Here is a 15,937-nt window from a genome sequence, read left to right on the forward strand (position 1 = left end):
ATTTTGTAGGTATCTGCAATTTGCCCATATTAGCACAGTTAGGTAAGGGGCGTATGTCTCTTGTGGACAGCCAGGGTGACAAAGCATTTCTTGAAGCAGGGTTATGTCATAGTTATACTGCAGTGGAATTTCTTCGTGGTTGAGTTAATAATTACATTGTCTAACAACCACCACAATCCTGACATAACATTCTCATAGTCTGGCCTCAGGTTTCCGACTCCCCATCTGCACCCCACCCCACTCACATTTCCGCACAACACCCACATGCCCTAAATCCTCACCTCTCAAGTCAACCCTCTGTGTGCCACTGATGCGATCTTCTATATTCTATATCAACAATATGTCCGGTCCCTTTGTCTGTCACGATTGATCTCTCGTCTCTCACAGTTCTGCCCATCATCGTCAAACTTCGTACGCAGGTTTAACAATAACTTACGATTCTGCTTATGATATCTAAATGTACTCCCAAATTTGATTCCCTCTTGGGACACGCAGGGAATTACCAGGGAGCTGGTACTCAATTTGACGACCCCTGAAGGATGAACAGGCTGAGTCAACCCACCTGGCATTAATTCAGCGATCGACCGAGATTCGAACCCAGGATCCTAGGAATCCCAAGCCGGCACCCTAACCGCTAAGCCAACACCAGGCTAATTCGAATGAGTGATAAAGGGTAATGCTTATAAAGGGTAATGCTAAAGGGTAATTCTAAAGGGTAATTCTAAAGGGTAATGCTAAAGGGTAATTCTAAAGGGTAATTCTAAAGGGTAATTCTAAAAGGTAATTCTAAAGGGTAATTCTAAAGGGTAATTCTAAAGGGTAATTCTAAAGGGTAATTCTAAAGGGTAATTCTAAAAGGTAATTCTAAAGGGTAATTCTACTTATGACATCTAAATGAGAAACGTCGTAGCGTCATTACGTATTGGTGTACGTCTTTGTACACAACAGAGTTAAACCGATGTCATACTCGGTATGACACTCCGAGCGTAGACCCAACTATTATGGCACCCTGGGACCCAAAATTGTGGCACCCTGGGAGCCAAAATGGTGGCACCCTGGGACCCAAAATTGTGGCACCCTGGGACCGAGCGTAGACCCAACCATTGTGGCACCCTGGGACCCAAAATTGTGGCACCCTGGGACCGAGCGTAGACCCAACCATTGTGGCACCTTGGGACCCAAAATTGTGGCACCCTGGGAAGGAACGTAGACCCAACCATTGTGGCACCCTGGGACCGAGCGTAGACCCAACCATCGTGGCACCCTGGGACCCAAAATTGTGGCACCATGGGACCGAGCGTAGACCAAAAATCAACCTCTACCAACAAATGGTTGGGTATGGCACATTTACAGTATTATATGGGAATCCAGTCTTTCCCTACTGGTGTTCGCCATGGAGTTTAGGCGATATCGTCTGTGTACTTAATAATGTTACAAACTTCTCCAAGAGCCACGCATCAATTAGTGTACAAACTGAACAGTAGAGGTGACAATGCACAGCCTTTTGAAGCACCAGTATTCAAGATTGATAAATTCGATAAACTATCATTCACCCTCACCTGCTGAGGACAGTCTTGTAAAAAGACAAAGCCAAAGGGTCATTCTAAAAGGGTTTTAAAGGGTGATTCTAAAGGGTAATTCCAAAGGATAATTCAAAAGGGTAATTATAAAGGGTAATTCTAATGGGTAATTCGAAAGGGTTCTAAAGGGTAATTCTAAAGGGTTCTAAAGGGTCATTCTAAAAGGTAATTCTAAAGGGTAATTCTAAAGGGTAATTCTAAAGGATAATTCAAAAGGGTAATTATAAAGGGTAATTCCAAAGGGTAATTCTAAAGGGTGATTCTAAATGGTAATTATAAAGGGTAATTCTAATGAGTAATTCGAAAGGGTTCTAAAGGGTTCTAGAGGGTAATTCTAAAGGGTGATTCTAAAGGGTTCAAAAGGGTCATTTTAAACGGTAATTATAAAGTGTAATTCCAAAGGGTAATTATAAAGGGTAATTCCAAAGGGTAATTATAAAGGGTAATTCTAATGGGTAATTCTAAAGGGTAATTCTAAAGGGTTCGAAAGGGTAATTCTAAAGGGTAATTCTAAAGGGTAATTCTAAAGGGTAATTCTAAAGGATAATTCAAAAGGGTAATTGTAAATGGTAATTCTAAAGGGTAATTCTAAAGGGTGATTATAAAAGGGAATTCTAATGAGTAATTCGAAAGGCTTCTAAAGGGTTCTGGATCGTAATTATAAAGGGTAATTCTAAAGGGTTCAAAAGGGTAATTCTAAACGGTAATTATAAAGTGCAATTCCAAAAGGTAATTCTAAAGGGTTCAAAAGGGTAATTCTAAACGGTAATTATAAAGTGTAATTCCAAAGGGTAATTCTAAAAGGTAATTCCAAAGGGTAATTATAAAGGGTAATTCTAAGGGGTAATTCTAAAGGGTAATTCTAAAGGATAATTCAAAAGGTTAATTCTAAAGGGTTATTTGAATGGGTAATTCAAAAGGGTGATTCAAAAGGGTAATTATAAAGGGTAATTATAAAGGGTGATTCAGTGCAATTCTCATGTGTTCTAAATGGTGATTCTAAAGGGTAATTCTAAAGGATAATATTATTCAAAAGGGTAATTAAAAAGGGTAATTCTAAAGGGTTCTAAAGGGTAATTCTGAAGGGTAATTCTAAAGGGTTCTAAAGGGTGATTCTCGAGGGTAATTCTAAAGGGTTCAAAAGGGTAATTATAAAGAGTAATTCTAATGGATAATTCTAAAGGGTAATTATCGAGGGTAATTCTGAAGGATAATTCAAAAGGCTAATTCTAAAGGGTAATTCTAAAGGGTTCTAAAGGGTAATTCTAAAGGGTTTAAAAGGGAAATTATAAAGGGTGATTCTAAAGGGTAATTCTAAAGGGTTTTAAAGGGTAATTCTAAAGTGTTCTAAAGTTAGCATCTGGAAGTCCTCGACCTTGCATGGATTGCACACATACTGCCAAACTTCACCCTTTCCTTTGGACACGGGTGCGATTTTTTTTACAAGTAAATGACACCTGAAATTTGAATCTGGTATTCCATAAAAAATTCCATTACATAATGCTTACGTTCAGCATGTTCTGCATGGCGAAGTTTCTGCAGTAGTGGTTGGCAGGCCATGTGCAACCTGTGGCTTGAGCTGAGAAGGTGCAGCAGTGAGCGAGAGCGACAGGTGGATCCCGTGTAGGCTGTAAGGCGACGGGCCGATGGTAGCCCGTCTGGTTCTAGTTCAAACTTCTTTCCCTGGCATCCCAAAAACGAATTATGAAGAACTGCTTTTAGATTTTATGCCACTTAAAAAAAAAACAAATGGTTGACCATTTTTAATATACAGACTTGGCATTTAATATGGAATTTTTTTTCTTCTTGACTTGGGTTTACTTTCTTTACTCAGTATATCAATCTGGTGAGTTTCTTTTACACTTTGGTGATTTATTTGTGACCAAAGAACCATGTCACTGATTGTCTGTCACAGCAAGAAGTCAACAACAGGATTATATCACAGGTGGCATAGCAAAATGTACGGACAGGTGCATTTGATGATTGGCTTCACAGTCGGGTATACAAGGGTTGTTGCGTCTGTATTAGTGGAAAACAACTGCTGCACATCTCCAAAAGTTATTGCCGCTTCCTCTGGAGATGGTCCGTCAACTCGACAATGCTGTTTGTCATGGAGTGGTGGCTTTACGAAATTACGGCATGAAACAGCGTGCTATTGCTCGGCAGTATGGCATCACTCAAGGTCAGGTGTCAAAGATCCTGAAACGAAATGCTCAGAAGGGTGTCCCTACTCCAATACCGAGGCCAGGACGTCCCCGCAGAACCACAAGGAGGGATGATCACCAGCTGCACCGGTTAGTTCGCAATGGCCGTACCAAGTCAGCTAATCGGGTTAGGGCTGAGTGGCAGCAACTGACAAATGTGCCTGTATCCAGTAGGCTAGTCAACCAACGACTGGTTCAAGCAGGCTATCGTGATAGGCGTCCCCTGAGAAAGCCACGCCTGACCAGACAACACCGCCAGCGCCGATTGCAGTGGGCCAGAGAGCACCGTCAATGGCAGCCAGGACACTGGAATCACGTGATCTTCAGTGACGAGTCTAGATTTCTGGTCTATCGTCAAGATGGCCGCGTCCGAGTGCGCAGACAAGTGCATGAAGCCTACAACAAAGATTGTATAGTGCCAAGAGTCCAAGCTGGAGGTGGTGGGGTGACCGTTTGGGCTGCTTTTCATGCAGGGGGCAAAACTGACCTGGTTGTTCTGAATGGAAACCTGCACCAGTTCAAGTACAGGGCCATTCTGGAAGAAACATTGCTTCCATTTGCTCGTGCAGCCTTTCGAGGAAACTTTGTCTTCCAAGATGACAATGCATGGCCTCATCGTGCTCGCATGATCCAACACTTTCTTGCTGACCGTGGTGTAGAGCATATGGAGTGTCCTGCCATGTCCCCGGATATGAATCCGATGGAGAACTTGTGGGCAGAATTAACGCGTCAAATCGACCACTTGGACCAGCAGCCGACCTCTGTGCGTGAATTGCAGCAGGCTATTGTCACTGCATGGCAAGCGATTCCTGTCCAAACCTTGGCAAATCTCGTGAACAGCATGCCTCGACGTGTACGTGCTCTCCTGAATGCTCGTGGGGGTTACACGAAGTACTGAACTGTAATTTTACTGTCCGTAATCTCAGTCGTAATTTAACTTTTGTTTTTGTTAAAAAAAAATTGGCTAATGTGCAAAATAAAGAGATACTTCTGGAAAACGTACAAAAGTTTAACACAATACTGTCCATGAATTGAGTTCGATATCAGTTTACATCACTTTCAAGGATCAATTTAATTGTTTCGAAATGTCAAATGTGGTTTTTGTTTCTTTTAAAGGTCACATGAACAAAATCTAGAATAATTTCAACATAATTCCAATGAACTTTTGGTTCTAAGTCATCTTGAAAAGAAAGTTCACCCCCACAAAAAAATATTCCATATTAAATGCTAAGTCTGTAGCTCTCCATTATCAAAATGATAATTTGGTTCGCCATGGATTTATTTTTATTTAATCCATGGTGTATAACTCATTAAAACTTTTTAATTGCAGAATAATACAATTTTCCTTGAGTCCCACAGGTAATACATGACATTTACAGTATTATATGTGAATCCAGTCTTATTCGTTTGTGTGCGTCACAAAGCTGCGGGGTAGCATCATTAGCTGAGGGCGTGGCTGTGCCGCTGATGCCCTCTGCTGGTTAGGACAGGAATTTGGCCAGGGTGCCGGCGATAGCTCGCCACTCTTCTTGAAGGACACCGTGGGATCTTTAACATCCAACAACGAATAAACACCTGTTTAACTTCCATCCGAAGGACGGCACACACATTGATGTATAACCCTACCTGTCACACACAAGAGTGATGAAACACCTGTGATGTGACACACTAGGCCATCCTATCAGCCCCTGGGAATCCAGTGAAAGGGTTAAACAACTGCAGACGGTTCCACCAAATCAACATTGATGAACATGTCCGCATGGTTCTAAATGCAATGAGCTAAATGAGATAGAAATAATGCAAACGGTTGTTAAATCAGTGATAATGTGATCACCAAGAGCTGGAATCTCATTAGACAAAAGAACACACACAACCTGCTGTCTTTAGATGTGTAACCCTTCAGTTACTTTCTGGAGTTATTGTCAAATGGAGAAAATCCAGGTGCCTTACCAAGAAGATTAGCTTGCCAACGTTGAACCAAGGAAAGTCATAGATGAGTTGCCTTTCCTCTCCAGATTTCTGTGAAATGGGATAAGTTTCCTGTGACCATGCCAACAAGGCAGCCATGTCCATAAGAATCCATTTCATGACCATCATTATCCCATATGGCTCACTGGTTTCTTAAATTGCTTCTATAAACCAGCACCAATATAAGCAGAAAGCTTTATATGACAGACTTTATATCAGAAAGTAGGCTGGAGGAAACAAACTATCACTTGCACTCCTGGAAATACCACAACCATATTTTTGATTCAACCTCATATGAATCCTACTGTATCAAAAACATCAAGTAGAGTGCAAATACAACAACAACAGGCATTTTAAGGCCATTTTATATGTGAATCATTTTTAAGGACATTTTAAAGCCATATTAGTAATAATATTACTAATACTCACTGGCGTCACTAAGGGGGTGCGGGGGGTGCGGACCGCACCGGGTGACACTATCAGAGGGGGTGACACCAAATTTTAGCTGAGATTTATTAATTTTTATAAAAATATCCCTGTAGTTAGTTATAACAACAAAAACATTTTCCGTAACACCAGCTTACATGTATCAATATACCTACAAGGCTAAAACTCTATGCTAATTTACTTTTTGAACCTTCTAATGCGCTCCGGTCAGAGCGGTCATTATTACCCAATTACAATGACACTTCGAATCACGTGGTTTCGTCTGCACGTGCTGTTTTCGTTGCCGCTGGTGTTTTTATAGTCGCTGCTTTTGTCAAATTTCCTGGTGTTTTAGCTACAATATTGTGGTAATTAGTATTTGTGAACCTATATTGGTTCACGAGTTATCAAACAGAGTGACCACTATATTCGTCATGGGTGTGTATCTGTCTGTCTGTCTGTCTGTCTGTCTGTCCGCACCATAACTACCCGATGATATCATCCGATCTTGATGAAACTTGGGTGGGAGGTTGATATCATGATCTAGTTGTGTCCTGCCTAGAGGGGGCGTATTGCGCCCATTGTGGGCGGAGCCACGCCCGAAAAAAATGTATTTTTAGGGGGTAATCGAGTTCAAGCTACATCTTCTCCGAGGGAGTTGGTGCAATCTGAAAGGGGTTTCGGTATTTGGTTAGGCCATTGTCATGTGTCTAGCTCCACGGAGCTCGATTTTTCATTTTCGCCCCAAGGTCAAGGTCACAAGGTCACGAAAAATTAGAAAAGTCGATTTTTGATGGTTACATTACATTGTTCGCTTCCTGATAGGGTGAAATGTCCTACATGATCTCATATTATCACATACATCATGAAATACAAGTTTTCCAACAAATTTCAGAATCTTCGACCTTTGACCTTTGAAGGTCACAAAGGTCAAATTTTCAAAGTTGTCGGAATCTAACCGAATTTTCGGTATTGTGTAGCTAACTAACCTCATAACTGATTATACATTACTTTCTATCTCATTTCAAGGTCAGTAACCTTCGTTTTGACATTTCAAGGTCACAAAGGTCAAATTTTCAAAGTTGTCGGAATCAAACCGAATTTTCGAAATCGAACCGAAGAATACCGCTCGCTCGTGAACCATCGTTGTCTCCTGACTTGCCAATAACTTTTTTGAGAATGAAGTAGTAATTAACGGAAAAGAAGGAGTAATAAGAAGGTGTAATTTTAATTTTGCTATTTGTTTAAGTCACTACTATTGCCATTCCATTCAGTGATATACGGGAATTACGATTTACGAGTAACATTAGTACAAAAAATATTACTAATGATTCTGTATGGTTTGGTACGGGAGGAGGTCCATGGGGGGGGGGAGCGAGGGGTGGCACCATGAGTTACCGCACTGGGTGACACCAACCCTAGTGACGCCACTGCGGAGGAGTAGTGAGTAATAGCAATGAGACCAACAAACATGATGACAGCAGTGATCATTATGGTCATCACAAGTAATATAACCTTGAAAAGGAAATAGTGAGTGCGTCTACAAGGATTACTGAATGTGTGTACTTGGATGATGTTAGACATGGAGATAATGGTGGCTGAGTGATAATAGTAGTGATTTCAGAAGCTTTGGAGATTGTGTTGGTCATGGGGGCAGTTGTGGTTTTACAGACGATGATGGTTGTTAGTTGGTCGTGCTTTAAAAAGAAAATTGTGCAAACTCACTTGTGGAGCTAAATGATACATCAGAGTATTTTCAGAAGAGTAACATTTTGGATCAGTCTCATGACTAAATATATCCAGCTGTCAGATTAGGAGATATACTGTATCAACTAATTACTTTAAAATGGCGACATCTTCATTCTCACCCCAATGCCCGTCCTTAAATTCACCATAGATGTCCGTTTATTTCACCTTGTATTTAATAACTACTCAAAACCATTTTCTTTATCTCCTAATTACTCCTACTCTTGTAATATCTATTTTCTCTCGCAGTTTTAATTTTCTCAATGTCTGAGATGGAGGGCGAGGGGAAAATCTACGATATAAGAGAGATGTCTGTCTGTGTGTCGCTATTTTTCTCAGAGTTGGCTGAACGGATCTTCGTCAAACTTTCAGAGGTTCATCAGTGAGTGCCTGCGAGTGCTTTAGGCCAAAAAATGATTTAAAAAACCAGATCGTTTTTTTGGAGTAAAAAAAAAAATCGCTCGATAGTGCCTAAGCCTTTTTAAAACTAATGACAGTTATATACAAGTACACATTCGCATAAATAAATACAAAACAATCACCAGACATTTGAATACAAATAAATCAAACAATTCCGGAAGTGTACGAATTTGGTAGTATGGCTTCTTCTTCTTCTTCCTGATCGGCATCACACTTAACTCAGAAACGTGAGCCACATTCACCGACCAGCATATACATGAACCCCCTTCTTCTCCTGCCTCCCCCCTCCCCTCTCCTTCCCCCATCTGCCCCCAACCCCACCTCCCCTCCTTCCCCCTCTCCACCCCTGCCTGGCAACGCCGGGTACTTCTGCTAGTATTTAATAAATTAATGGCTCCCCCACTGGGATCTGGAGACAGGAAAGGCCAAATGGACTCTTCCTCCATCATGTTTTGTAATATTTACCTCCACCAGGTCGACGGAGGTTATGTATTCACCTGTTTGTCAGTCTGTCTGTTTGTGAGGACGGAGCTGGAGAAACTTGGTGGACAGGTTCATGGGTGTGCCAGAAGGATGAATTGATTGATTCGAATTTGGTGAAAATCCAGATCAAGATGCAAGAGTTTCTATTAATTATATTAAAGTGATTTTTCACCATTGAGAAATTGAGCCAAAAACGATATATAGCACAATATCTCAAAATGTTGTTGACGACTTAAGACAAAACTTGGTGGATGAGGCGACAAGAACAAGCCCATTACATTATGGTTCATATCTAGATGCAGATCCGGCCTATCAGAGGATACAAAACGTAAACTGTTCACTGTGTTCAGCCTGGCGGAGGTATGTGCTCTACCGAATGTCGTTCTAGTTACCCTCGCCAAAGGATAGGGTATTGCATTTGAGTCCGTTTGTTTGTCTGTTTGTTTGTCTGTTTGTCTGTTTGTCCGCACAGAATAAATATGATTTTCTCTGCAACTGTTGGTCCAGTTGACAGAAACTTTCACCATTGATGCAACCCCACCTGTATAATTTTTTTTAATGATAAGTATGACGTAATAGGTCACGTGGTTCGGCTGCCATCTTAGAAAAATCGAAAATTTTTGCACCTCCATATCTCGGAAAGTGCCGAATAGAAAACATTGAGACATGGCTCATCGTAAAGATCTCTCCATGGGGAATAAAATATGTTAATGATGATGTCATAGGTGCCTCCATTATGACGTCATAATTCGACAAGTACAAAACTTTATCCAATCAAGATGAAATTTCTTCAGCGCCATGTCGGCATAAACTGGTGGAGAAAAAAATAATGATGACGTCATCGGTCACCTGGTTCGGCCGCCATCTTAGAAAAACCGAAAAACTTTGCACCTCTATATCTCCGAAAGTGCCGAATAGAAAAAATTGAGACATGGCTCATTGTAAAGAACTTTCCATGGGGAATAAAATATGTTAATGATGATGTCATAGGTGCCTCTATTATGACATCATAATTCGACAAGTACAAAACTTCATCCGATCAAGGTGAAATTTCTTGAGCATAATCTAGGAATAAATTAGTTTTGAAAAAAAAATGATGACGTCATCGGTCACGTGGTTCGGCCGCCATATTTATTTTAACACAAAAGCCTTAAAAAAACCACTGAAAATACATCCTGGCGAGAGTTTGCAATCTCTGATTGCTCTTTTTCTTGTTCCAATTTTGTTAAGTAAAGTATATTCTTCTTATTGAGCATGTATGAATGCTTCTTGAGAGGAATGATGACATAATGGCCTGAAGGAGATGACATCATATCATTAAACAAATCTAGTGACAATAAAAAGTTCGATGGATGATAATTATGAAACATTTCACTGCAAAGGATAGCTGAGAAATTGCACCATCATAGCAGATGCATATAAAAGGAATCATAAATATAAATATATAAAATAAAATAGATGGTTTGCAAAGAGAAGTGTTTTAAATGCACCATTTTTTGCCAAGAGCTAATGTACATGTTAACATGAGTACGTACTAACCTGGAATATTTGAATTCCTTTCAGTGTTAATGCCAGGATTAATGTTGCTTCAAAATCCTTTTTTTCCTAAAAAGAGGAAAATGCATCATGAATAAAGGAGCATAATTCAATTCATATTGGATATCAAAAAATCAACTAATCTGTACTTTTTAAGGAAATTTCTGTGTTATACAGAACACAGAAAGAAAACTGTAACTTATCCAAACATTGAAAACGCTGAAGTTGAAACAAATGGTGCAGAAACAAAATCCTTAATCAAACCTAATATCTCAATGACTGCAGCACAAATTTTTCTTGCACACCGCTCCTTTTCTATTCCATCTCCAGGCACTGCATGACATCATCGCCGGGCACTGAAGGGGGCACCGCAGGATGTCACCGGGTCCCGGCGATGACGCGTGCTGAAAGGGAGTACTTAGTTTTCACTCCGGTTTCCTTTTTTCTTTCTTTCTTGTTTTCTTGTTTGTCCGGGCGATACCTCAGCAATCCTTTGAGGTAGAAAGCTGAAAATTTGGCTCAATAGTGGGCACTTGCTTTGGCAAATACGTTATTTTTTGTCTTTTGATTCATCAATTAATTGATTAATTACTTAATTATTATCGATTCATTAATCACTCAGTTTTTTTTCTCATCTGGGCAATATCTCAGGCACCTTTTTTTTTTTGTTGTTGTTGTATACAAGATCGAAAGAGCTAACATTAATCACACAAAAAGTCAAACCGACACATAAAACACAAAATAAGGGGAACAGTAGACAAGATGGGGAGAGAGGGGGAAGGACACAAACACAACATTTGAGAGCAGGGACATCGAGAGAACTGTGGGAGGGAGAGGGCTTGGGGGGAGGTGAGAGAGGTATAAAACATATGGACACTGCAAGGACTTCCAGGAAAGAAGTTGAAATTTCAAAAAAGTGGATATTTTGAGTGAGGAAGCTGATATTTGGACACGGCAATGAGCAAGTGATGTGGCTGTAAAGGGTATTTTTGATTAGTCAATTAATCGATTAATTATTCGATTAATGACAATCAATTTTCAAAAGGTTACAGCTTCGGATGAAACACTGGTGGCTGAGGTATGCTATTAGCCAATTGATTAATAAATTAATTTATGACTGTTGTTTATTGATTTTAGTTATGCAATTAATCAATCAATTATTGTACACCTCTCCCTCCCAATACAGTCTCTATGTGCTGCACGACGGCATCACCGGGCACCAAATGCGCCCCGGCTATGCCGCACTGGGGGATGTTATTTATTTATTTGGCATGGGGGCAGTGTACTTTGAATGTATCTATACTTCTTTGTAATATTTTCCGAGACAAAGGTGAGGCTCATGGAACAGTGAGGCAACAGAGGATAAAAAGATAAAGAACCGACAGTGGGGTAATCGTTGGATACACCAGGCAAGGGCATAAATCAAAAGGTTGAGATTAGGTGGAGGGAGTAATCATCATAAATCATAAATATAATAAATAATCTCCAGTCATGAAGATTATGCAACCAAACATTTTAGTGGTAAAGCCATGACTGATTACAGGAATATAAAGGGGGGTGGAGAGGAGAGGGAGGGAGAGGAGAGGGAGGGAGAGGAGGGAAGAAAAACCCAAACACTATAAAATGGAGATGCCAAAGTAACGAATGGCATGCAATAAAAGCAGAATATTTATCAACAGTAACATGGCAGAGGTCGAGATAATGTCAGAACTCACATACATTTCAGGACATAATACTAAATCTTTATTGTCCCATATTCAGGGAAATTATTATTTGGTGACACTGTAAGTTAACCATCATAAAAACATAAAAAAACAAAGGGAATAAGAAAACAATATAAAAATATATAAAATATAAAAAGATAAAAAATATGGAAAATGGACAAACAGCAAAATGTATAGGAATTTGAATTTAGCATTTGAATTGCACATGGTACAAATGACTTTTTGAAAATGTTCTTCTTCATCCGCCTTACACGAAAGCGTCTCCCTGATGGCAGTTTTTTTCAAAAAGTCCGTTCAAGAAACGACTATCGTTGGTACACACCTGCACCGACTTCCTTTTCAATGCTCGCAAGTATAGAGACTCCAGACTAGTTGAAGACCCACCTACAGCTTTAAATGCCAGTGTAATGACCTTGTCAATCGTGACTTATTCCGCACATTAAGATAACTGTACCAGGAAATCAAATTAAATGATAAAACACTGATCAGTAAGGAATTTGTCAGCATCCGCATCACACGAGAGCTAACACCAAATGAATTTAACTTCCTGAGAAGATACAATCCTTGCATTGATTTCTAGTACACAGCATCAGTATTTCCATCAAAAGTTAGCTTGTTATCAATAATGGTGCCCAGGTATTTAAATTTGCTCACAATTTCTACCTTATCACCATTTATGGTGACAGGCTCATGACTCTGACCTTTCCGAAATTCCAATATCATCCCTTTTGTTTTGCACACATTCAGAGTAAGACAAAAGTCCCCACACTACTTATTTGTTCCCTACCGGTGTACACCGGAAGGGACTACAGGTTTGCACTCCGTCCCTCCGTCTGTCCGTCCGTCACGCAAAGAACAGTTTTCCGGACTTTTTTTTCTAAACTCTTAATGCTAATGATTTCAAACTTGGTACGTGGTTTCCTCATGATAAGTTACAGATCAAGTTCGAACTTCACGACGTTTCGATCATTTTTGACAAAGTTATGGCACTTTGAACTTTGGTAATTTCCCCAACAGTTTTCCGGACGACAGACTGCCGGTAGGGGACATGTATTGCAGCGCAATACTCAGAATGCTTGTTCAATGTGTCAATCTCATTGAGGTAAAGATACAAAGGGTGATTGATCGGAAAGACAGCCAACAATGGCGATATCTTCTGCGTACTTAATAAAGTTACAAACTTCTTTAAGAGCCACACATCCATTGGTGTACAAACTGAACAGTAGAGGTGACAATACACCGCCTTGTGGAGCACCAGTATTCAAGATTGATAACTTTGATAAGCTACCATTCACCCTCACCTGCTGAGGATGGTCTTGTAAAAAGAAACTTTCCACCCAGAGTATGATATGGGGGTTCAGGCACAGGTCACTCAACACTTTCAGAAGGGTAAATGGCTGCTTAGTGTTAAAGGCTCACGAGAAATCAATAAATAACACACGGACATAGGTTCCATTCTGGTCAAGGTGACTTGTGATGAGATGAAGTAAACTGAGCCAGGCATCTTCAACACCTCGTCTTGCTTTGTATGCAAATTGTAAAGGATCCAGTTTAGGAGTTACATCTGATGTTATAAACTTCACCATCAATTTCTCCATACATTTCCCCAAGATGGACATAAGGGCAACAGGTCTATAATCATAGAGCTGCCTTGGGTGAACCTTTTTTGGCACTGGAATAATGATGGACTTTTTCCAACAAATAGGAACGGTATGAGTAGCCAAAAGTAACTGAAACAATCGAGTAAAAACATTACTATGTTCTAAACAGAACTCTTTCAGAATACAAGACGAAATGCCATCTGGACCTCAAGCCTTCCTTTTACTCAACGTCCTAAAACACCTCACAGCATCAGAGGTCATCCATTTATTTGGTGGAAATTGTGTCTTAAGAGGTATTATTTTTAAAGAACGGTCTTTTAGGATAAAAATTTGAAGATAATGGTGGAATAAACAATTTTGGATGCACATGATGGTCTCGCAGTGAGTCCACTACCCTGATATCCAACAGGTTTTGGGTGCAAATGCAATGAAAGCAGTAACATTAAGAGCTCGTACGATAAGATTCTGGAAATTGAGGTCGTTTTACGAGAAATGCTTCATCACTCTTGGGTTTGTTAGTGAAAATACAGCTAACTCCCTGATTATCTTCGGCAAGGAAGCAATTTGTCTACTCGTTATTATGTGTTATGCCAGGTCACTCACTGGATTGACGAGTAAATATCCTAAAAAAAAACTTGTGGACGAAGAAATTGCTACCGATGAAAAGACAGTGCTGCCCAAAAAACAAATCTTCCTAACAAAACTAAAAAATGATGGTGTCCAAAAATGGTTGCGTTTGCAGATATTTTTTTTTTTTGTATACTGAATCGAGGCTCGTGAAAGAGCTAACATTTATTTCACAAACAAAATCAACCAGACAAACAAAATATATAAAAAGAGGGAGCGGAAGACAAGATGGGGAGAGATGGGGAAGCACACAAACATAACATTTGAGAGCAGGGAGATGTGTGGGAGGGAGAAGGCTTGGGGGGAGGAGGCGTGGGAAGGGGGGGGGGGGGGGGGAGAAGTAAATGTGATATTTCCATTTGCAGCATACATACATTTGTTTCTGCTGGTGTTATTGATAATAAAAGATGGTCATAGCATGGGATCATAGCTGCATTTTTCATGAGAATAAAATAACGTATTATTGTTAAAAAGTCATTATCGAAAAAAACAATGATTTAAATGGCGCAGAGGTTGCACACTAACTTTTGAGCTCTCTTTTCTGCACTTGATTCCTCACCCAAGTTTACTTTTTTAAATTTTTATCCCAGTGTCTTTCGGAAAGAGTAGGCAACTTATCTGAACAAATAACAAATTATTGCCACCTTCAGTCAAACATCAGGTTCGGGTGGCATTTATATATAATATATATATATATATATATATATATTGTTGCGGATATGAGGATTGTATTTTTTTGATTGTGTGTATCGTATTGGAAATTGCTGTGTAACATTGTTTGATTCTGGCCCCTCCTGCCTCCAGAGTTGTGTAAAGGTAAAAGGGCGTCCCGGTAGTTAATTCCATGAAACACCACATTGAAGGACACGACAAAACCCTTGTTCAGTAGCTTATATCCTTATTATGTGTTTTAGAGTAAGGCCTTGTCTTCATTAACATGACACTCCATTGCACCGAGTAAAAGAGATAGATTCCCTTCATTCCCATTCCCAAAAACCTCCATTTCCCCTTTCGTAATGGCCAAGCCTCAATTTGGCAATTACATCCCCTCCAAAGCCGCCATTGACCACGAGGCAGGGTTGGGGAAGAAGGCGGGTCTCCACCTCGTCATAGAGGGGAGGAGTAAGTCGGCCCTGCTCATCCAACCCAGAACGAGGGGTTTGACATGAGATGGGCTGAGAAAGGAGAGGAGCTTTTACGAGAGACAAGCAGATGAGTCCAAGAGATGAGCTGAAAGGCTGAGCTGAGCTGCGTGGTGAGGTGGAAAGGAAAGAGCTGGGTCGTCAGAGCAGGGCTGAGTTGTGAGGTCCAAAAGCAGAAGATCATCCAGGGAAGCACAAAGCCTGCTATTCGTCACCTTGCTCGCCAGCAGCAGCGTCTACAGCAGCAACAAGACTCGACAGCCGTTTGGGGCCTGGACGGCAGTTTGGAGCAGGGGCCGCGAAGGGACGGCGGCTGCCGAACGCGCCGATTCGTGCTGCCGAACAAATTGGACTTTCCTCTCCTTCCAGCCAATTCCTATCATCATTCCCCGTGTGAGTCGTCTTTGTTTGTTCTGTCCTGGGTAGGTAATTAAGTCTGTATAAGCTAGTAATTTGCACTGTGTTACCTGTTTTTTTCAT

General features: G+C 40.4%; 1 protein-coding gene across 1 annotated transcript in view; it reads right to left on the bottom strand.

The window, feature by feature from the left end:
• The window catches only part of FRMD6 (FERM domain containing 6), a gene marked incomplete in the record, with an annotated part of 358,089 nt that overhangs the window by 12,696 nt on the left and 329,456 nt on the right, over positions 1-15,937 (bottom strand). The window contains 3 exon segments of the mRNA XM_078785433.1: positions 3,089-3,263; positions 5,735-5,803; positions 10,367-10,432. Of these exon segments, the coding sequence (XP_078641559.1) occupies positions 3,089-3,263; positions 5,735-5,803; positions 10,367-10,432 (310 nt within the window).

The sequence above is a fragment of the Myxine glutinosa genome, chromosome 1, assembly GCF_964187855.1.
Source record: "Myxine glutinosa chromosome 1, kmMyxGlut1.1, whole genome shotgun sequence".
In the NCBI taxonomy this organism is placed as follows: Eukaryota; Metazoa; Chordata; class Myxini; order Myxiniformes; family Myxinidae; genus Myxine; species Myxine glutinosa.